The following is a 24179-nucleotide window of genomic DNA, read 5'->3' as shown; positions in this document are numbered from 1 at the left end:
TATTAAAGTGGTTGGAGTTGAGTCAGTGTGTTGGCAGCAGCCACTCAATGTTAGTCGTGGCTGTTTAACAGTCTGATGGCCTTGAGATAGAAGCTGTTTTTCAGTCTCTCGGTCCCAGCTTTGATGCACCTGTACTCACCTCGCCTTCTGGATGATAGCGGGGTGAACAGGCAGTGGCTTGGGTGGTTGTTGTCCTTGATGATCTTTATGGCCTTCCTGTGACATCGGGTGGTGTAGGTGTCCTGGAGGGCAGGTAGTTTGCCCCCGGTGATACGTTGTGCAGACCTCACTACCCTCTGGAGAGCCTTACGGTTGTGGGCGGAGCAGTTGCCGTACCAGGCGGTGATACAGCCCGACAGGATGCTCTCGATTGTGCATCTGTAAAAGTTTGTGAGTGCTTTTGGTGACAAGCCGAATTTCTTCAGCCTCCTGAGGTTGAAGAGGCGCTGCTGCGCCTTCTTCACGATGCTGTCTGTGTGGGTGGACCAATTCAGTTTGTCTGTGATGTGTATGCCGAGGAACTTAAAACTTACTACCCTCTCCACTACTGTCCCATCGGTGTGGATAGGGGGGTGTTCCCTCTGCTGTTTCCTGAAGTCCACAATCATCTCCTCAGTTTTGTTGACGTTGAGTGTGAGGTAATTTTCCTGACACCACACTCCGAGGGCCCTCACCTCCTCCCTGTAGGCCGTCTTGTCGTTGTTGGTAATCAAGCCTACCACTGTTGTGTCGTCTGCAAACTTGATGATTGAGTTGGAGGCGTGCGTGGCCACGCAGTAGTGGGTGAACAGGGAGTACAGGAGAGGGCTCAGAAGAGGGCTCAGAAATACAAATCGTATAGAGAGAAATAGTCCTATAATTCCTATAATATCTAAAACTTAAAACTTCTTACCTGGGAATATTGAAGACTCATGTTAAAAGGATCCACCAGCTTTCATATGTTCTCATGTTCTGAGCAAGGAACTTAAACGTTAGCTTTCTTACATGGCACATATTGCCCTTTCTTCTCCAACACTTTGTTTTTGCATTATTTAAACCAAATTGAACATGTTTCATAATTTTTTTAGGCTAAATTGATTTTATTGATGTATTATATTAAGTTAAAATAAGTGTTCATTCAGTATTGTTGTAATTGTCATTATTACATGAACCATTTTTTATTTGTAAAATATTTTTTATATAGAAATCGGCCGATTAATCGGTATCGGCTTTTTTTTGGTCCTCCAATAATCGGTCGACCTCTAGTAGGGATGGAATTGGCCAGGTGATGAGCGGTGCCGGGTTTCCTCCAGACGTGACGCTTGGCATTCAGGTCAAAGAGTTCAGTCTTGGTTTCATCAGACCAGAGAATCTTGTTTCTCATGGTTAGAGTCCTTTAGGTGCATATTGGCAAACTCCAAGCGGGCTGCCATGTGCCTTTTAATGAGGAGTGGCTTCCGTCTGACCACTCTACCATAAAGGCCTGATTGGTGAGTGCTCCAAAGATGGTTAGCCTTCTGGAAGGTTCTCACATCTCCACAGAGGAAGTCTGGAGCTCTGTCAGTGTGACCATTGGGTTCTTGATCATCTCCCTGACCAAGTCCTTTCTCCCCTGATTGCTCAGTTTGGCCGGGCGGCCAGCTCTAGGAAGAGTCTTGGTCGTTCCACATTTCTTCCAATTAATAATGATAGAGGCCACTATGTTCTTGGGGACTTTCAATGCTGCAGCAATTTTTCTGTACCTCAACACAATCCTGTCTCTGAGTTTTTGGTCTGGAGTGCATTAATTAATATCCGAGTAGTGCCAACATATACTTATTTTCTCCCAAGAACATATCCACACACTCAAAAATAAGAGTATGTATGTTGTGCCCTGGTTTACAAAAAGTTAAAAGGTACACATAAGGTACCTTTAGAGGTACACAGGAATTCACATGGTACTGGTCAGTGCCTTTTAGGGTACATGTGCAGACAATCTATTTTATGCCATGGCATTGTTGAAGACTTTCTGATTGACTTGTAGGGCATTCTAAAGCATTAACTCTTTCCCTATAAAGCATGGTATATTTGTACGGTAGAATTCAATGGCTATAGTTCATCCTTACATGTTCTATGTTTGTGCTGCTTTTGAAAGCAAAAGTCTAATTGAAAACATTATTGAATTTGATTTTCATAATGGCAAGCTGGTTTGATAACCTAGTACTTCTGTTTGGTTACCACAGCAAATACTGTAGTTACAGTGCCTTGTGAAAGTATTTGGCCCCCTTGAACTTTGCGACCTTTTGCCACATTTCAGGCTTCAAACATAAAGATATAAAACTGTATTTTTTTGTGAAGAATCAACAACAAGTGGGACACAATCATGAAGACATTTATTGGATATTTCAAACTTTTTTAACAAATCAAAAACTGAAAAATTGAGAGTGCAAAATTATTCAGCCCCCTTAAGTTAATACTTTGTAGCGCCACCTTTTGCTGCGATTACAGCTGTAAGTCGCTTGGGGTATGTCTATCAGTTTTGCACATCGAGAGACTGAAATTATACATTTATTTAAATTGTACCTTTATTTAACTAGGCAAGTCAGTTAAGAACAAATTCTTATTTTCAATGACGGCCTAGGAACAGTGGGTTAACTGCCTGTTCAGGGGCAGAACGACAGATTTGTACCTTGTCAGCTAAGGGATTTGAACTTGCAACCTTCCGGTTACTAGTCCAACACTCTAACCACTAGGCTACCCTAAATATTATGTCTCTTTGGTATCACATGTGCTTATGTCAGCCTTTAACAAGGCTGGAGAACTGACAGTGTACAAGTGTATGCTGATTTTAGATGAGGGATACAAAAACCATCATACCATCAGTCGGCATAGCGGGACAAGAAAGCAAGAAAGATGGTGACGCCAACAACAACCCAGCACTGTGGTATGCATTGCTATGGTGATTTCAGTAAACAAACGGTGCAACTCAACATCCAGTAGAAAACAACACTACGGCAGATAGTTTAAATATTTGAACTCTGTCAGCAAGTTCCGTCTAATGTGGGGTGATGACATTCACCGTTTTGCACTCATTGAAAACAATGACATCCGGTTTACCGTCTACCATCTACCTCATACCATGTAAACACAGCATTAGCGTTAATGAACAGAATACAACAGAGCATATTTGCTAGGATGACATTGCCTCTCGTTGGAGACCAAAAAGAGCTTGCTGAAAGCCACGCCTCCAATATTCTGATAGGCTGCCGTGGCTACAGTATGCTGCCAATTAACAAGTAATGTTTGTCAACAGAAGAGTCAGCGAAGCCATAGTACGTTACTAGCATGCATTGCTAGTGGCAGCCAGTTGCCTGTAAGTTGTGTGAATTTTACAATAACTTACAGTTAAGGAAATACAAATTCACAGCAACAAGTTGCCCTTAAATTACCAGAGAATTCACTTCTTACAGTGCAACCTATTAATGACACATGCTCTAACAATGTTGACACAACAGACGGCATCAAGAGGTGCTCAACTTGCATCGTCATAACCATCAAACACTTAAACTGCTACAACACTTCCACAAATACACATATATTTGACCATGTCCCCAAATATGCTAATGAGGCCCACCAGTACATTGCCCCCACCTGTGAGGGTGGGCCTTATATTGTACTCCACGGGAAAACACTATCCTAGCCATACACTTATTTTTTTAGAGTGTGTTAAAACCTGTTCCAAGCAAACCTGGTGGCGCTGCAGATACACTGATGCACTCAACCAAGAGGCTGCAAATCCAAATCCCTGAAGCATGTGTATACTCTGTCAAGTGAGCACTGCTAGTTTTACATTGACGTAATGTTGGTGGTGATAATTGGACAATTATTTACTTGATTCTGGGCAGCTTTTAGCTAAATGCAGGAATGTATTCCTGTCAATAAGTCTAAATCCATATTGTTATGTCTGCCTCCAACTCACACTGTCAAACACGTAGATCCCCTGAACGCGGCTCACTTTCCAGCCCACTCCCCAGCTCACACTCTCAAACACATAGATCCCCTGAATGCAGCTCACTCTCCAGATCCCAATCACCAGAATTCTGATCACCTGTTCACACACCTGTATGTCATTATCACACACTATTTAGTTCTGTTCTTCGCACCCCATCATTGTGAGGTATTGTTTGTTTTGTTGTTTTTATATTCGTAATTTAATCCTCCCGTGTATGATAGTTTTTGACTATTACCTGCCTGTACTTTAGCCTATCGGATATCCTGTTATCAACCTATTGCCTGATCTCCCGGATGACGTTACTAGCCTTTTCCCTGCCACTACTTTTCCCTTGTTGGTGTATGACCTTCTGCCTGCCAGCTACCTGCCTCCTCCTGCAGTCCTTTACAAATGAACACCTCTGCCCTTGAAACCAGCTCTTTGTCTCCCATCGTGTTCATAACACATATCTCCATATGCTCTCAGACCTGGTGTTGTAGCAGGATATGTGGCAGGACATTTCAGGTTGCTAGCGACCAAGAGGTTTTAAATCAAAATCCTAGATAAGGCTGAGGTCACAGTATGAAATAATATATATATATATATATATATATATATATATATATATATATATATTAACAGTAATTGAAATCAGAATAATTTTGCATACTGTCATTTAAAAAGAAATGACACAAAGTTATTGTAAACAGTATACATTGCAAAATGCAACAAAAATAAATGCAACATGCAACAATTTCAACGATTTTACTGAGTTACAGTTCATATAAGGAAACCGGTCAATTAAAATAATTCAATTAGGTCCTACTCTAGGGATTAAACATGACTGGGCAGGGGCGCAGCCATGGGCGTGCCTGGGAGGGCATAGGCCCACCCACTTGGGAGCCGGGGCCACCTACTGCGGAGCAATGCCTGCCAATCAGAATTAGTTTTTCCCCACAAATGGGCTTTATTACAGACAGAAATACTCCTCAGTTTCATCAGCTGTCCAGGTGGCTGGTCTCGGATGATCCTGCAGGTGAAGAAGACAGATGTGGAGGTCCTGGGCTGGCGTGGTTACACATGGTCTGCGGTTGTGAGGCCGATTGGACATATTGCCAAATTCTATAAAACAACATTGGAGGTGGCTTATGGTAGAGAAATTAACATTACATTCTCTGGCAACAGCTCTGGGTGACATTCCTGCCGTCAGCATGCAAATTGCACACTCCCTCAAAACTTGAGACATCTGTGGCGTTGTGTGCCAAAACTGCACATTTTAGAGTAACCTTTTGTCCCCCAGCACAAGGTACACCTGTGCAATGGTCATGCTGTTTAATCAGCTTCTTGATATGCCACACCTGGTCAGGTGGATGGATTATCTTGGCAAAGGAGAAATGCTCACTAACAGGGATGAAAACAAATTGGTGCACACAATTGGAGAGAAATAAGCTTTTTGTGCTTATGGAAAATGCCTGAGCTCTTTTATTTCAGCTCACGAAACATGGTACCAACACTTTACATGTTGCGCTTATATTTTTGTTCACTATAACCAGTTTTTGTATTGCCCTTGCTATAGCATCCATGTCTTACCTGAGGTGATTACCCTGCCATAGTAGATGACCACTACACTGTGTCTGTGATGGTTGAAGTGAAGTCTGAGAGTTTGTGAGAATAATGAAGTTACACCTTGGGTCATTTCATGCACTTCATGCACTTCATTCATCCATAGCTCCTCTTTGGTAATCAGCCTTCCTCAAAGGAATCTACTGTATGGTCAGCTAATGTCTATCCTAACACATTCCTAATATTGAGTTGCACCCCCTTTTGCCCTCAAGTCAGTTAAGCACAAATTCTTATTTTCAATGATGGCCTAGGAACAGTGGGTTAACTGCTTTGTTCAGGGGCAGAATCTTTACCTTGTCAGCTCAGGACAACTGGGTGAAAGTGTTGTGGTCAGATGAGACCAAAATGGAGCTCTTTGGCATCAACTCAACTCGCCGTGTTTGGAGGAGGAGGAATGCTGCCTATGAGCCCAAGAACACCATCCCCACCCGTCAAACATGGAGGTGGAAACATATTAGCTAATTTGTCCTGGGATATAAACATTGAGTTGTTATTTTACCTGAAATGCACAAGGACCGCTACTCCGACAATTAATCCACACATAAAACGGCCATCCGAATCGTTTCTAGTCATCTCTCCTCCTTCCAGGCCTTTTCATCATTGAACTCATATGGTGATCGCATCTAAACTTTCATTGTATTACCTCGACAACAGGCAACAATGTTCGTCTTTCAATCAACCGCGTGGGTATAACCAATGAGGAGATGGCACGTGGGTACCTGCTTCTATAAACCAATGAGGAGATGGGAGAGACAGGACTTGCAGCGCGTCTGCGTCACAAATAGGAATGACTTCTATTTTTGCTCTTGGCATTGCAGACGCTCGTTGGCGCTCGTGAGCAGTGTGGGTGCAATAATTGAATAACATGGATTTCTAAATGTATTTTGCGACGCACGCGACGTGTCTGGTCTGGTCAGCATGTTAGCGCTATGACAGACACAGTTAGTGATCCCTTCTAAATTCTGGAAAACTGTTAATTCAGTAAAGCGGGATCTAAGCAAGTATTTTAGACTCCGACATCATTACTGGAGAAGTTTATATTTGTGATGCCTTCAATCAGCATTTTATCTCAGCTGGTTTCAAATTTGAAATAAATCGTGGTCCTACTGTTCTTCCCACATTTGCCAGTTGCCTCGATGACTTTGGAAATGGTAGTCAGGGTTCATATTTTTGGAAACTCACAGAAACAGAAGTTATTGCTGCCTTTATCAGCTATTTACACCAAGAAGTCATTGGGGGGTGACAATTTGGACCCGTCTTTGCTTGCAGCGCCCCTCAATGCTAGCTCAGTAACTCTATTTAACTTTAGTATCAGGAAAAAAAGAGCAGCTTTTGTGCTGCAACTCAATAAGGGCAGGGATAGTAGTGACCTCAATAATTATCAACCAATTTCCAGCCTCCATTGTCTTGTAAATATCCTTGAATCATTGGTCAACAAACAGCTACGTTATTTTATATCTGTAAATAGTATTCTTAATGTTAATCAATCCAGATTCAGATCTAAACATAGTACCACTATGGCTACCATGCTTGTTATAAATTATATTTCAAATGCCTTAAATTATAGAAAGAATTGTGCTGCCATGTTTGTAGACTAGTCAAAAGCTTTTGTTACTGTAGACCATGTTATTCTGTTGAATAAGCTGTCCCCGATAGGGTTGGGTACTGATACTTGCCGATGGTTTCATAATTATCTCAATGACAGAAATCAGGCCATCAAGGTAGATGGAAGTCAAATCTGAGTTCCTTGAGTTGCATAAAGGGGTGCCCCAAGGTTCGATACTTAGGCCAATTCTGTTTACAATCTATATAAATAAAATTGGTAATGCTGTAATATATATACAATTGAAGTAGGATGTTTACATACACCTTAGCCAAATACATTTAAACTCAGTTTTTCACAATTCCTGACATTTAATCCAAGTACAAATTCCCTGTCTTAGGTCAGTTAGGATCACCACTTTATTTTAAGAATGTGAAATGTCAGAATTATAGTAGAGAGAATGATTTATTTCAGCTTTTATTTTCATCACATTCCCAGTGGGTCAGAAGTTTACATACACTCAATTAGTATTTGGTAGCATTGCCTTTAAATTGTTTAACTTGGGTCAAACGTTTCAAGTAGCCTTCCACAAGCATCCCACAATAAGTTGGGTGAATTTTGTCCCATTCCCCCTGACAGAGCAGGTGTCACTGAGTCAGGTTTGTAGGCCTTCTTGCTCGCACACACTTTTTCAGTTCTGCCCACAAATTTTCTATAGGATTGAAGTCAGGACTTTGTGATGGTCACTCCAATACCTTGACTTTGTTGTTCTTAAGCCATTTTGCCACAACTTTGGAAGTATGCTTGGGGTCATTGTCCATTTGGAAGACCCATTTGCGACCAAGCTTTAACTTCCTGGCTGAAGTCTTGAGATGTTGCTTCAATATATCCACATCATTTACCTCCCTCATGATGCCATCTATTTTGTGAAGTGCACCAGTCCCTCCTGCAGAAAAGCACCCACACAACATGATGCTGCCACCCCCGTGCTTCACGGTTGGGATGGTGTTCTTCGGCTTGCAAGCCTCCCCCTTTTTCCTCCAAACATAACGATGGTCATTATGGAGAAACAGTTCTATTTTTGTTTCATCAGACCAGAGGACATTTCTCCAAAAACGATGATCTTTGTCCCCATGTGCAGTTGCAAACCATAGTCTGGATTTTTTTTGTCGGTTTTGGAGCAGTGGTTTCTTCCTTGCTGAGTGGCCTTTCGGGTTATGTCGATATAGGACTCGTTTTACTGTGGATATAGACACTTTTGTACCGGTTTCCTCCAGCATCTTCACAGGGTCCTTTGCTGTTGTTCTGGGATTGATTTGCACTTTTCACTCCAAAGTACGTTCATCTCTAGGAGACAGAATGCAACTCCTTCCTGAGCGGTATGATGGCTGCTTGGTCCCATGTTGTTTATACTTGCGTACTATTGTTTGTACAGATGAATGTGGTACCTTCAGGCGTTTGGAAATTGCGCCCAAGGATGAACCAGACTTGTGGAGGTCTTCCATTTTTTTCTGAGGTACTGAGTTAGAAGGTAGGCCTTGAAATACATCCACAGGTACACCTCCAATTGACTCAAATTATGTCAATTAGCCTATCAGAAGCTTCTAAAGCCATTACATCATTTTTTAAAGGCACAGTCAACGTGTTTTTAAACTTCTGACCCACTGGAATTGTGATCCAGTGAATTATAAGTGAAATAATCTGTCTGTAAACAATTGTTGGAAAAATTACTTGTGTCATGCACAAAGTAGATGTCCTAACCGACTTGCTAAAACTATAGTTTGTTAATTAACAAGACATTAGTGGAGTGGCTGAAAATCAAGTTTGAATGACTCCAACCTAAGCGTATGTAAACTTCAAACTTCAACTGTATCATTCAGAGGATTTTCTTCCTTTTTAGCATAATGCTAGATAATAAAGGACAACGAAAGAAGGGATTTACTATTTTTCTCGAGTGTTGCCTATACACTGACTGGTCTTATGGCTGGCTGTTTCCCTATGTTGTATGTTTTCAGTTTGACATAAAGTACCATCCACTTTGGTACTCAACAAGGCTTTATAGTCTATAGCACGGGGTCAAGTCCCAGCATTAAACCCATTCACCTCTTTCCCTACTGAGCACAGATACATATGTTATACAGTGCAATTTATTTTTAATACATTTGCAAAAATGTCTAAACAGTTTTTGCTTTGTTTTTATGGGGTATTGTGTTTAGATTGATAAGCAATTTACTCAATTTTAGAATAAGGCTGTAATGTAACAAAATGTGGAAAAAGTCAAAAGGGTCGGAATACTTTCCGAATGCACTGTAGCTGCCAGTCATGTCCAGAAGACTAGAGGATGGCATCTCAGGCCACAGGTCCATAAAATGCTTCCAGGTCAAAGGTCAATAGAACATTTACTGAAAAATGTGCAGTTGTTTTGCTGGCTCACATTTGCCTGATGACTCCCACTTAATTTTTCCGCTGCTCTATCGATCACTATATACTTCTGTCTGAATCGTTCGTGGTAACAAGAGGCATTGTACAAAACCATGTAAGCAGTGATTGGATCGTCTATAAACAATAAAAGTATCAAAGGCAATGACACATTTTCTAAACGTTGCTTTACCCACGTGTGTTCGTTCTGGTTCTGGGCCAACCTATCGGTTTCTGGGACCAATCAGACGACCTGAATGTGTTCGCATTCTAGAACGGTCGGGGTGGGAGTCAAATCCAGACTCATTGCAGAGAATAAACCAACATTTGTGGGTGGGGTGTGGCGTTTGGCCCGGAGCAATGAGTCTATGTAGCCAGGCTTGGTTTACATGGTTTAGTCTTGATTTGTTATTATGTGTTAACAATAGACACTTTAGACAATGAAACTATCAAACTGACAGTCTACCTTTGTCTGTGCTTTTGTGATTTGTCTGCAGGCTTTTGGCGATTTGCTTTGTGTTGTTTTTCTACAGTAAGATCGTGATTTGTAAGGATCCAAATAGGCGTGGCACAATTACTGTATAACCATGTAAGCGATGGTTATGGAGGAAGTCCGACAGGAAAATAAAATAACCGTCATAACTGTTTAGATTTTTAACATTTAGATTTTTAACATTTATTTTGAATTTATTTGTGGAATGAACAGCTGACTGAAGTTGGGACTGCACGGCAAGGTGTTCAAATCAAATACCAGCACATGTGTTTAGCAGATGTTATTATGGGTGTAGTGAAATGCTTGTGTTTCTAGCTCTAGCTGTGCAGTAATATCTAACAGTAATATCTAACAATTTCACAACAATATACACAAATCAAAGTAAAGGAATTAAGAATATGCAAATATTTAGGCGAGCATTTGCGCGAGTAGGATAGAATACAGTATATACTTATGAGATGAGTAATGCAAAATATGTAAATATTATTAAAGCGACTAGTGTTCCATTATTAAAGTGTGTCTATGTCCAAGTCTATGTATATAGGGCAGCAGCCTCTTAGGTGCTAGTGATGGCTATTTAACATCATTTAACAGTCTGATGGCCTTGAGATAGAAGCTGTTCTTCAGTCTCACAGTCCCAGCTTTGATGCGCCTGTACTGACCTTGCCTTCCGGATGATAGCGGGGTGAACAGGCAGTGGCTCAGGTGGTTGTTGTCCTTGATGTCCTTCCTATAACATTGGGTGCTGTAGGTGTTCTGTAGGGCAGGTAGTTTGCTCCTGGTGATGCGTTGGGCAGACCACCTTCTGGAGAGCCCTGCGGTTGCGGGCGGTGCTGTTTCCATACAAGGCGGTGATATAGCCCAACAGGATGCCCTCTATTGTGCATCTGTAAAAGTTTGTGAGGGTTTTAGGTGCCAAGCCAAGTTTCTTCAGACTCCTGAGGTTGAAGAGGCACTGTTGCGAGATCTTCACCACACTGTCTGTGTGTGTGGACCATTTCAGTTTGTCATTGATGTGTACGCTGAGGAACTTCAAGCTGTCCACCTTCTCCACTGCTGTCCTGTCAATGTGGATAGGGGGGTGCTCCCTCTGCTGTTTCCTGAAGTCCACAATCAGCTCCTTTGTTTTGTTGACGTTGGGTGACAGGTTATTTTCCTGGCACCAAACTCCCAGGGCCCTCACCTCTTCACTGTAGGCTGTGTCATCATTGTTGGTAATCAGGCCTACTACTGTTGTGAGTGGCCACACAGTCATAGGCGAACAGGGAGTACAGGATGGGGTTGAGCACGCATCCTTCTGGGGCCCCAGTTTTGATTATCAGCTAAGTGGAGGTGTATTTTCCTACCTTCACCACCTGGGGGCGGCCCATCAGGAAGTCCAGGACCCAGTTGCACAGGGCGGGGTTCAGACCCAGAGCCTCAAGCTTAATAATGAGCGTGGAGGGTACTATGGTGTTGGATGCTGAGCTCTAGTCAATGAACAGCATTCTTACATATGTGTTCCTCTTGTCCAGGTGGGATAGGGCAGTGTGCTGTGCAATGGCGATTGCATCGTCTGTGGATCTATTGGGGCGGTAAGCAAATTGAAGTGGGTCTAGAGTATCAGGTAAGGTAGAGGTGATATGATCCTTGACTAGTCTCTCAAAGCACTTCATGATGACTGAAGTGAGTGCTATGGGGCGATAATCATTTAGTTCAGTTACCTTTGCTTTCTTGGGTACAGGAACAATGGTGGCCATCTTGAAGCATGTGGGAACAGTAGACTGACCATGACCATCACAGCCCTAGATTCAAAGCCTTAGCAGTCGTCATACCTTAGCAGTTGATACCAATGTATGATATGTTGTCAAATACATTTGTTCAGTTGTACTAGAGCCATTGGATTACCATGTTTGCACTGTGGTTGAGTTCAGTGTAGCCTATAGGAGGGAACATGATGCCAGGGTTGTTATGGAGGATCAACAGATTGAATAGATGCCTAAGACTGCGCCTGAAATGGCACCCAATTCAATATATAGTGCACTACTATACCTGTGGGCAGGGTTGGGTAGGTTACTTTCTAAATGTAATCCATTATAGTTACTAGTTACCTGTCCAAAATTGTAATCAGTAATGTAATCTGATTACTTTTCCCTTAAAAATGTATGTTACCAATTGAACGACATCTATTACAGGATAAATCAATGTTAAAGTTTACATAGCTGGCCATATATGGATGTTACATTTTACTTTATGGGTTGGTTATGTAGGCTTCTTCTAACCCATCGTTTTCTACTACATATAATAATACGATTAAATGATATCTTTACATTAAAAACCAAAGTCTATCAGAATTCCAGTCATTCCAATAAATGTTATAGCCCTTGATCTACATGAATAGGACTGGAAAAGTATAGCTAAGCCAAATTGTTTTACCTAAGAATGACCTTAGCCAGCCCTACTCTGTTGTTTATGATTTTGTTGTCATGGAGGACTGATTGGGCTCATTGATTAGAGTTGAAAATAAATGCTGCGCTCATGAAATGGCATGCTTAGAGCACTATTGAAAAGTGCTATTTACATGGGAAAAATGAAAGCCATATGCTGCATTTGCTATAGGCCTATTGTTTACCTTTTTGTTGGTGACACTTTGATATCTTGATAGTATGCAGCTGTTTAAAGGGCAAATCCACAGATGAAACAATAACAAAACGGTTTCCCCGTTTTTGTAAAAAGCTGAGGGATGGGTCTGGAGAAATGTAACCACTCTCAGATTAATAGACAGAGCTATGGATGCAAGGACTGACCATCCATGACATAAAGATTATTGTTTGTTTACATTTATAATATTTACAAATATTGAAGTAAAACAAACTTATATTTTGGGTTCTGAACTAACTTCATGAGTTACATTATTCTAGAATCCACGGATGTATAAATATATATAATTTATTAATCCAAAAATGGATGTAGCAACTACAGATTTAATTTAATTCTTTAATTCTATCAAAAGTGTGCAAGTTTGAGCATGTGTCCAATAGGCATATGGATTCATTTTTTTTATCAGCATGAATTGGATTGAGCAATAAAAGCCCCACTTTTATTCCATAGGCTTGGATCTGCACTACGAAGCTGTCCAAGAGCAGATTTTTCTCTGGCTGTCTACTGGTTTCAAAAACAATGATTGACAGGCAGTTAAAATTTATTGAATTCAAACATTGTTGTGTTCAAATACACATTTAAATTTGTGAACAGCCGTCCACAACAACCACAATCCGTAAAGCGCCAATAACTAAATGAGAGAGCAGCAGTGTGATTCACATCAATGCTCGATGTCGTTAACAAAAAATAAGTGATATCCGTATTGCCGTAGACGAAGAAGCATGATGAGCGAGTGCCTGTTTTTTTTTTTTCTCAAAATGTTTTCATGTGTGAGTTTTGTAAATAGTAGATCCTTGCTATGTTAGTCTTTAGGAATACACTGTTTGTACATATTTATAAATATTTCTTATTTTTTTCTTAATATTTCTTCAAACATGATTGTGCACAAAAGAACATTGGGTCAACTGACTGAAAATGAGAACTGATGAAAAACACGAACCACTGCTATCATCCTTTCCTCCAAGAATTTATTCAAGTTTGATAATCTTTGGATGCAGTCGCACCATTGGAAGACATGGCTTAGACTGTAGCCTACAAGAGCCTATTCCTGCTCTTTTCCCATGATCCATCAAACACATTTGGTGTGTCATCATAGTGGTCTCTGACTTGTGGTCAGACTCGCTCAGGTTGAACAAACTTACACTTGCACCTTTTTTCAATGCTGATTTGAATGTCGTTGTGAAAACAAAGTGTCCAAGATTTTATTTCTTAATTTAAAAGTAATCATCGAAGTAATCATCTAGTTTTACTTTTTTTTTTTACAACGAATTGAGGCTGTTCTGAGGGCAAAGGGGGGTGTAACTCAATATTAGGAATGTGTTCCTAAAGTTTTGTACACTCAGTGGAAGTGTTATATAATTTTCCACTTGCCAAGATGGCCTTATAAATGACAGATTAATAATTGTTTGCATATAGCCTATATGTTCCCCCTCTTTTTCAGTTTCTCGAGTGTGTGTGTGTGTGGGGGGGGGGGGGGGGGGGGGTTGTGTCTGTATTGCCAGTAGTGGAATGTTACTTCCAAGATGGCGTAGCAGTCAGACGTCTTTGTCCTGTCGTGTCCCTTGTATATATCTTTTTACATCTTTTTATTCGCATATCTTTGTAAAATATTTTCCTAAACCTCAACTTCAAAATACTCTCCTGCAACCCGCCTCACCCAATGTGGCGTGGATCTGCTTTTTTTCGAAAGTATTTCTATTTACTTCGGATGTGGAATCCCTCAACTGAAGCTAGCCGGCTAACTACCTACCAGCTATCAGTCAGCAAACCATTGCTAGTTGTCATCAGCTAAACTTTAGCTCGGAAAGCTCTCGCCAGTTCGAACAACGTGACTCAAACCAGAGCATAACGGACCTATTTCTCTCCATATCCCCAGATTCCTACCGCAAACTCTGAACATCTGGATCTTCGCAACTAGCTAACCGCAATCCCGGGTGACCACTCCTGGCTAGCGTTTCCATCCCGGAGCAAGCACCAATTAGCCTGAAGCTAGCCCGGCCAGCTCACTTCTGGGCTACAATATCCGGACCCCTTCTACTGCCGGTACGGGGCACGGAACCCCACTGATCCTCTACGACTGGAATACCGACATAATCTGCCCGAGGATTCCAACAGGCCCCTTAGGCGTGACGCCCGCTGAAGGCCCATTCTGCTAACCTGCTAGGCCTGCTAGCTACCTAGAGCTACTTGGAACCCTACTAATTCCACGACTGGTCTATCGACGTCACCGCACAGAGGCAAAAACAGACTTACCCCCCATCGCGACGTCCCCCAAAGGCTAACTTGCTAGCCCCGGTCTGCTAACTGCTAGCTTGCCTTCCCCGGTCTGCTAACTGCTAGCTTGCCTTCCCCGGTCTGCTAACTGCTAGCTTGCCTTCCCCGGTCTGCTAACTGCTAGTCCCTGCTAACTGCTTGCTTGCTAACCCGGTCTGCTAGCTTGCCAGCCCCGGTCTGCTAACTGCTAGCTTGTTTAGCCCCGCCTACTAACTGTTAGCCCGTTAGTATCAGCCTGCTAACTGTCTGAATTGCCGTGTCCCCAGTCAGCCCAACCACCCACTGGACCCACATGTTCACTTGGCTACGCATGCCTCTCTCTAATATCAGTTTGCCTCGTCCATTACTGTCCTGGTTAGTGATTACTATCTTATTTCACTGGAGAGCTTCTAGCCCTGCTCAGTATGCCTTAATCAACCACGTTGTCCCACCTCCTACATATATGATGACATCACCTGGTTTAAACGTCTCTCTATATCTCTCTCATCATTACTCAATGCCTAGGTTTACCTCCAATGTACTCACATCCTACCTTACCTTTGTCTGTACACTATGCCTCGAATCTATGCTATCATGCCCAGAAACCTGCTCTTTTTACTCTCTGTTCCCGAACATGCTAGACGGCCAGGTCGTATAGCATTTAGCCGTACCCTTATCCTACTTCTCCTGTGTTCCTCTGGTGATGTAGAGGTTAATCCAGGTCCTGCGGTGCCTAGCTCCACTCCCACTCCCTAGGTGCTCTCATTTGTTTACTTCTGTAACCGTAAAAGCCTTTGTTTCATGCATGTTAACATTTGAAGACTACTCCCTAAGTTTGTTTTACTTACTGCTTTAGCACACTCTGCCAATGTCTTAGTCGTGTCTGAATCCTGGCTTAGGAAAACCACCAAAAACCTTGAAATCTCCATCCCTAACTATAACATTTTCCGCCAAGATAGAACTGCCAAAGGGGGCAGTGTTGCAATCTACTGCAAAGATAGCCTGCAGAGTTCTGTATTACTATCCAAGTCTGTACCCAAACAATTCGAGCTTCTACTTCTAAAAATGCACCTTTCCATAAACAATTCTCTCACTGTTGCCGCTTGCTATAGACCCCTCTGTCCCCAGCTGTGCCCTCGATACCATATTTGAATGTATTGCCCCCATCTATCTTCTGAGCTCGTACTACTAGGTGACCTAAACTGGAACATGCTTAACACCCCGGCCATCCTACAATCCAAACTTGATGCCCTCAATCTCACACAAATTATCAATGAACCAACCAGGTACAACTCCAAATCCATAAACACGGGCACCCTCAGATGTCATCCTAACTAACTCACCCTCCAAATACACCTCTGCTGCTTTCAATCAAGATCTCAGCGATCACTGCCTCATTGCCTGCATCCGTAATGGGTCTGCGAACAAACGACCACCCCTCATCACTGTCAAACGCTCCCTAAAACACTTCTGCGAGCAGGCCTTTCTAATTGACCTGGCCGGGGTATCCTGTAATGACATTGACCTCATCCCCGTCAGTAGATGATGCCTGGCTATTCTTTAAAAGTGCCTTCCTCACCATCTTAAATAGGCATGCCCCATTCAAAAAATGTAGAACTAGGAATAGATATAATCCTTGGTTTACTCCAGACCTGTCTGCCCTTGACCAGCACAAAAACATCCTGTGGCGCTCTGCATTAGCATCGAATAGCCTCCGTGATATGCAACTTTCAGAGAAGTTGGGAACAAATATACACAGGCAGTTAGGAAAGCTAAGGCTAGCTTTTTCAAACAGAAATTTGCATCCTGTAGTACCAACTCATAAAAGTTCTGGGACACTGTAAAGTCCATGGAGAATAAAAGCACCTCCTCCCAGCTGCCCACCGCTCTGAGGCTAGGAAACACTGTCACCACCGATAAATCCAATATAATTGAGAATTTCAATAAGCATTTCTCTACGGCTGGCTATGCTTTCCACCTGGCTACCCCTACCCCGGTCAACTGCCCGGCACCCTCCAAGGCAACCCGGCAAAGCCCCCACCATTTCTCCTTTACCCAAATCCAGATAGCTGATGTTCTGAAAGAGCTGCAAAATCTGGACCCCTAAAATAATCAGCTGGGCTAGACAATCTGGACCCTCTCTGTTCAACCTCTCTTTCGTATCGTCTGAGATTCCCATAGATTGGAAAGCTCCTGCGGTCATCCCCCTCTTCAAAAGGGGGTGACACTCTAGACCCAAACTGCTACAGACCTATATCTATCCTACCCTGTCTTTTTATTAAGGTCTTCGAAAGCCAAGTTAACAAACAGATTACCGACCATTTTGAATCCCACCATACCTTCTCCGCTATGCAATCTGGTTTCAGAGCTGGTCATGGGTGCACCTCAGCCACACTCAAGGTCCTTAACGGCATCATAACCGCCATCGATAAGAGACATTACTGTGTAGCCGTATTCATCGACCTGGCCAAGGCTTTCGACTCTGTCAATCACCACATTCTTATTGGCAGACTCGACAGCCTTGGTTTCTAAAATTATTGCCTCGCCTGGTTTACCACCTACTTCTCTGATAGAGCTCAGTGTGTCAAATCGGAGGGCCTGTTGTCCGGACCTCTGGCAGTCTCTATGGGGGTGCCACAGGGTTCAATCCTCGGGCCGACTCTTCTCTGTATACATCAATGATGTTGCTCTTGCTGCTGGTGATTCTCTGGTACACCTCTACGCAGACGACACCATTCTGTATACTTATGGCCCCTCTTTGGACATTGTTAACTGACCTCCAGACAAGCTTCAATGCCATACAACTCTTCTTCCGTGGCCTCCAACTGCTCTTAAACGCAAGTAAAACTAAATGCATGCTATTCAACCGATCACTGCCCGCACCTGCTCGCCCGTCCAGCATCACTACTTTGGACGGCTCTGACTTAGAATACGTGGACAACTACAAATACCTAGTTGTCTGGCTAGACTGTAAACTCTCCTTCCAGACTCACATTAAGCATCTCCAATCCACAATTAAATCTAGAATTGGCTTCCTGTATCGCATTAAAGCATCCTTCACTCATGCTGCCAGACATACCCTCGGTGATGTCATCTATAAAATAGCCTCCAACACTCTACTCAACAAACTGGATGCAGTCTATCACAGTGCCATCGTTTTTTTTCACCAAATCCCCATACACTACCCACCATTGCGGCCTGAACACTCTCGTATGGTTGGCCCTCGCTTCATACTCGTCGCCAAACCCACTGGCTACAGGTTATCTACAAGTCTCTGCTAGGTAAAGCCCTGCCTTATCTCAGCTCACTGGTCACCATAGCAGCACCCACTCGTAGCACGCGCTCCAGCAGGTATATATCACTGGTCACCCCGAAAGCCAATTCCTCCTTTGGTCGTCTTTCCTTCCAGTTCTCTGCTGCCAACAGCCCATCTATCTACCTACCTCATCCCCATACTGAATTAATTAATTTATCTTTGCTCCTTTGCACCCTAGTATCTCTACTTGCACATTCATATTCTGCACATCTACCATTCCAGTGTTTAATTGCTATATTGTAATTACTTTGCCACCATGGCATATTTATTGCCTTAACTCTACCTCATTCGCACTCACTGTATATATATCTTTTGTTCTACTGTATTATTGACTATGTTTTGTTTATTCCATGTGTAACTCTGTTGTTGTATGTGTCGAATTGCTATGCTTTATCTTGGCCAGGTTGCAGTTGCAAATGAGAACTTGTTCTCAACTAGCCTACCTGGTTAAATAAAGGTGAAATAAGAAATAAAAAAACACCGGTATCTCGATGGGGAACAGGTGACAGGGTCTATTGGGTGTTCCTTCTATTTCCTCTCCCCTCACTCTCTCTTTCTTCTTTCACTCTTTTATTTATCCCTCTGTCTGTCTATCACTTTGTCTCTCTTTCTCTCTCTATGGTATTTATACAGTAATGTTGTGTATTATCAACAGTAAATGACTCTGAAATGTTTAACTGCAGCATACTGTAAATGGTGCATTGTGGGAAAATGTTTTGGCTGGGGAAAGAATTTCTGTATTTTGAATGGTACTGTAATTCCACCCCACAGAATACAGTTCCGTATTTTTGGAGCGCCAAAAACTTTTTGACCACTAGTGGGTTCAGGGTATTGTTGTTTCTGTCTCATTAACATATGTTGAGGCGTGCCTTTTCAGAGACTGTATTTGTTTCACCCGTGAGTGAGAATTCTGTACCAATTGAACTGCTATATGGTTATAGGTCTCCATTAATTTCTACAAGGAACAGATTGGAGTTACAGCTAATCTTAAACCTTAAATGGTTGAGCATTTGCCATGTCCTTTAGGTCTGTTTTGCCCAGTAGTTGCTGCCATTTTGGAAGCCTTTGTTAATTAAGGATCTTACCCGTATTTGACATTTTTGCCTGAAATGACATACCCAAATCTTAACTGCCTGTAGCTCAGGACCTGAAGCAAGGATAAGCATTTTCTTTATACCGTTTGAAAGGAAAGACTTTGACGTTTGTGGAAATTTGAAATTAATGTAGGAGAATATAACACATTAGATCTGGTAAAAGATACTACAAAGTAAAACATGCGTTTTCATTTTTTTGTCCCATCATCTTTGAAACGCAAGAGAAATTCCATAATGTACTATTCCAGGTTAGGTGCAATTTAGATTTAGGCCACTAGATGGCATCAGTGTATGTGCAATGTTTTAGACAGATTCAATGAACCATTGCTTTTCTGTTCAAAATGTTGTATCAAGACTGCCCAAATGTGTCTAATTGGTTTTATTAATACATTTTCAAGCTCATAACTGTGCACTCTCCTCAAACAATAGAATGGTATTCTTTCACTGTAATAGCTACTGTAAATTGGACAGTGCAGTTAGACTAACAAGAATGTAAGCTTTCTGCCCATATCAGATATGTCTGTGTCCTGTGAAATGTTCTTGTTACTTACAACCTCATGCTAATCATATTAACCTACGCGTTAGCTCAACCGGGGGGATCCCGTAGAGGTTAACAGCTTCTACCCCCCCCCAAGCCATAAGACGGCAGAACAATTAATCAAATTGCCATCTGTACTTTGTACATTGACCCCCCCCCCCAGTAAGCATTTCACAGTAAGGTCTACACCTTTATTTGTCACATGCGGTCTAAACGGCGCATGTGACAAATACAATTAGATTTTTGTTTGAACAATAGTTAAGATGGGGAGAGGTTTGTCCATAAATAAAGTGTTGCTCTGCCATCTTAACAACGCTGTAAACAGGGCATGTCCTACAGGGCAGGGCATGTCCTACAGGGCAGGGCATGTCCTACAGGGCAGGGCATGTCCTACAGGGCAGCGCATGTCCTACAAGTGAAGAGGGAGTTAGGAAAATTACAATTGACCCAGAACAGGGCAGCACGGCTGGCTCTTAGATGTGCATGGAGAGCTAACATTAAAAATATGCTTGTCAATCTCTCTTGGCTCAAAGTAGAGGAGAGATTGACTTCGTCACTACTTGTATTGACATGTTGAATGCACTGATCTGTCTGTTTAAACTACTAGCACACAGCTCAGACACCCATGCATAACCCACAAGACATGCCACCAGAGGTCTCTTCACAGTCCCCAAGTCAAGAACAGACGATGGGAGGTGCACAGTACTACATAAAGCCATGAATACATGGAACACTATTTCACATCAAGTAACTCATGAAAGCAGTAAAATCATATTTAAAAACAATTTGGATAAAAATACACCTAATTGTACAGCAGGGACTGTGAAGAGACACACAGGAACAGAAGTGCATACACACACATGATAACATACGCACTTTACACACACATGCACATAGATTTTGTGATGTAGATATGCGGTGTGAGATTTATTGTAATGTTTTTATGATTGTATATATATCTACCTTAATTTTGCTGGACCCCAGGAAGAATGGGGATCTATAATAAATACAAATACAATTAAATTACAATTACCAAAGAATGATGTAACAACATGCTAATAAAATGTTGCTCCAAAAGTAATGGCAGTTTTATTACACGGGCACAAGAACAGTTTAATGTTAAGTGTTGATAATGCTAACGGTAACAAAACTGTAACGGTAACAAAACATGGCTATTAAGTGTTGAAAGGAAACTAAATATCTAAAAACTGCCTTCTGGAATCAACTACAGCCAAGGTAGGTGAAAAATCATGTTAGTTTCTATTCCCGAAAAAACGACCCCTTTAAATATCTTATAGTGTGTGTTTGAAACCAGAACACTGGACAAAGAAGTTTGAAGTCGTTTTTTGCTAAGCATCCAACTTTTTTGTTGTTGTTTGCAAATGGCTTTGAATTCCTCTGCAATATTTTCAGGTATGATAAAATGAATAGCAGCTTTCAACCTTTTCAGTGGCATGCTGAAAGTGTCGTACAGTAGTTGAGCATTACCTTATGTATACCTAGCAGTACACAATTTCATTCAGGAGAATGGACATTTACAGAATGTTCAGATATACTGTAAATGTATAGGGTAGATCAATTACGACAGTCAGATAGATTGTAATAGTATAGGGGTTCTGTTCATTTCTATCTTTAACATGCAGTTCCAGATACAACCCCACCATTAGTTGAAGGCAGCTAATCATATAGTTTATGAAAACAGATCTGTATTCTAATAGTTAAATTGTTTTGTTACTTTTGGAGATCTTTATTCAAATAGTTTTAACAAGTAGTCATTTTTGGGGTATCTGTATTAAAATAGTTGTAGTCGCGTCCAAACTAACAATTTGGTCCCCTACCCACCAAAAAATACACAAAGCATAATTGAAACTATAGTTACCTCAGGTCTGGTACTTTCCCTTAGTTTCTTTCCCACAATTTCTCCAGCCAAATAGTATTCCCACAGTGCAGAGTATATCAGCTGTGACGGAACCATAATGTCCTCAATGTCAGTTGCATGAAATGTTTCGTTTGTTGCTGATTTATGACTTACGGTCTGATTGCAGTGTGGACAGACACTGCTTCCCAGTGGCCATAGCAGCACTGCAGATTGTGACCTATAGACTAACTATGATTAGATGTTTGGGTCGTAATGAAGACTCCGAGCGCAGTATCCATGCTGTATGGTTAGTATCTTACTTGGCTCTTTAGGTATGATTTGCGACTTGGATCCATTGACTCAAATCAAGGATATCTCGTATTTGTTTCCCATGTTCCTTTCCTTGACTAACTGTGTTGTTTGTCCCTGTAGGGGAACCCTCCTCCTGCTTCTGTCAATATGCACATTGTCTGCAGAAGAAGACTACCGAGCACAAGGTAAGCAGCCTCCACCTCCCCATCTCAACTCCATCTCTACATTGTAACAGTCTACACCAAACCTATGTCTCACTCGCATCCATTAGCCATTTCTGTTGCCATATATTTGTCGTCTGTTGTGGATGAGAGAGTGACCTTCTCTAGCTTTAAAGGGATGTCACTTTACAAAAGCCTGGTTTACGATGGCCTGTTCTTTCTTCCAAATGGAAACAGTTCAGCCATTCAACGTGTTGAGTGTTACAGGGGCCTTGTGTGGGTGTGATAGGCATGGGTCTTAGTTAGACCAAGTGACATTTCACTTGTTGGCACCAGGCAGTATCTGAGAGGGAGGGTGAATACTGACTCCTGGTTGTAGAGTTTGAGAATGCCAGCACTTCTAATTTGTTGTTGCCATTGCTTTAGGGTTCAAACTTGCCCAGAGAATGATACTACGTAAAATACGTGATTTATGACATTATTCTATCATCAAGGACAGGAAATCTTCTTTGTTATGTGTTATTATTGGTATGTGGAGCTACTCTCCTCTTCCCATTCTTTTTAAAAACCCTTCTTTACATGCTCTTGGTCCTCAGGTCCTAGAATACTGGCAGAGACAGCCTAAATAGTCAGTCTCTCTCTCTCGCTCCCTCTCAAAGGTTACAAAAGAATGACACATTTCACATATATTATTTGCAAATAGTTAAAGTACAAAAGGGAAAATAAAGAGACAAATATGGGTTGTATTTGTGGCAACAGGTCACAAATCTTGCTGCTGTGATGGGACACTGTGGTATTTCACCCAATAGATATGGGAGTTTATCACATATTTCGAATTCTTTATGGGTCTGTGTAATCTAAGGGAAATATGTGTCTCTGATATGGTCATACATTTGGCTCAGTTTCCATCTCATTTTGTGGGCAGTGTGCGCATATCCTGTCTTCTCTTGATAGCTAGGTCTGCCTATGGTGGCCTTTCTCAATGTTAATTTGTAATAATTTTTTAGGTCTCTCATGATTTGGTTGGGTCTAATTGTGTTGCTGTCCTGGGGCTCTGTGGGGTCTGTTTGTGTTTGTGAACAGAGCCCCAGAACCATCTTGTTTAGGGGACTCATCTCTCTGTAGGTGATGGCATTGTTATGAAAGGTTTGAAAATCTCTTCCTTTTTGGTGGTGGAAGAATTTAATGGCTCTTTTCTGGATTTTGACCATTAGTGGTTATCGGCCTAATTCTGCTCTGCATGCATTATTTGGTGTTTTACGTTGTACACTGAGGATATTTTTGCAGAATTCTGCATGCATAGTCTCAATTTGGTGTTTGTCCCGTTTAGTAAATTCTTGGTTGGTGAGCGGACTCCAGACCTCACAACCGTAAAGGGTAATGGGTTCTATAATTGATTAAAGTATTTTTAGCCAGATCTTAATTGGGATGTTGATTTTTATGTTCCTTTTGATGGCATAGAAGGCCCTTCTTGCCTTGTCTCGCAGATCGTTCACAGCTTTGTGGAAGTTACCTGTGGCGCTGGTGTTTAGGCCGAGGTATGTGTAGTTTTTTGTGTGCTCTAGGGCATGTAGTCCCAAACTGGGGTACCCCAGGTGTGCGCGCAATGCCGTCGGGGGTACGCAAAATTAAAATGTGATTCACATTTATTTTTTATAACTACATTTAATTGACTTTTTTTATTTTTATTCTTCACATTTTCAAACAGTCCATTTAGTAAGGCACGCATCCATTGAGACACATACCAGCTCAACTGGTAGTACCGCTGAAATACAGTTGAATTCAGAAGTTTACATACACTTAGGTTGGAGTCATTAAAACTAATTTTTCAACCACTCCACAAATGTCTTGTTAACAAACTATAGTTTTGGCAAGTTGGTTAGGACATCTACTTTGTGAATAATATTTCCAACAATTGTTTACAGACAGATTATTTCCCTGTATCACAATTCCAGTGGGTCAGAAGTTTACATACACTAAG

The 24179-nt window shown here is 41.8% G+C and overlaps 1 protein-coding gene across 1 annotated transcript in view; it reads left to right on the top strand.

Annotated features, from left to right (window-relative positions):
• Positions 1-24179, top strand: part of LOC109897213 (collagen alpha-1(XXIV) chain-like) — a 187836-nt gene that overhangs the window by 8708 nt on the left and 154949 nt on the right. Inside the window, exon 2 of the mRNA XM_020491764.2 lies at positions 22158-22222. Coding sequence (XP_020347353.2) covers positions 22158-22222 — 65 coding nt within the window. The remainder of the gene's footprint in view (positions 1-22157; positions 22223-24179) is intronic.

Source organism: Oncorhynchus kisutch, linkage group LG10, assembly GCF_002021735.2.
Source record: "Oncorhynchus kisutch isolate 150728-3 linkage group LG10, Okis_V2, whole genome shotgun sequence".
In the NCBI taxonomy this organism is placed as follows: Eukaryota; Metazoa; Chordata; class Actinopteri; order Salmoniformes; family Salmonidae; genus Oncorhynchus; species Oncorhynchus kisutch.
The sequence above is the reverse complement of the archived record's forward strand: the minus strand, read 5'-3'. Positions and strand labels throughout refer to the sequence as shown.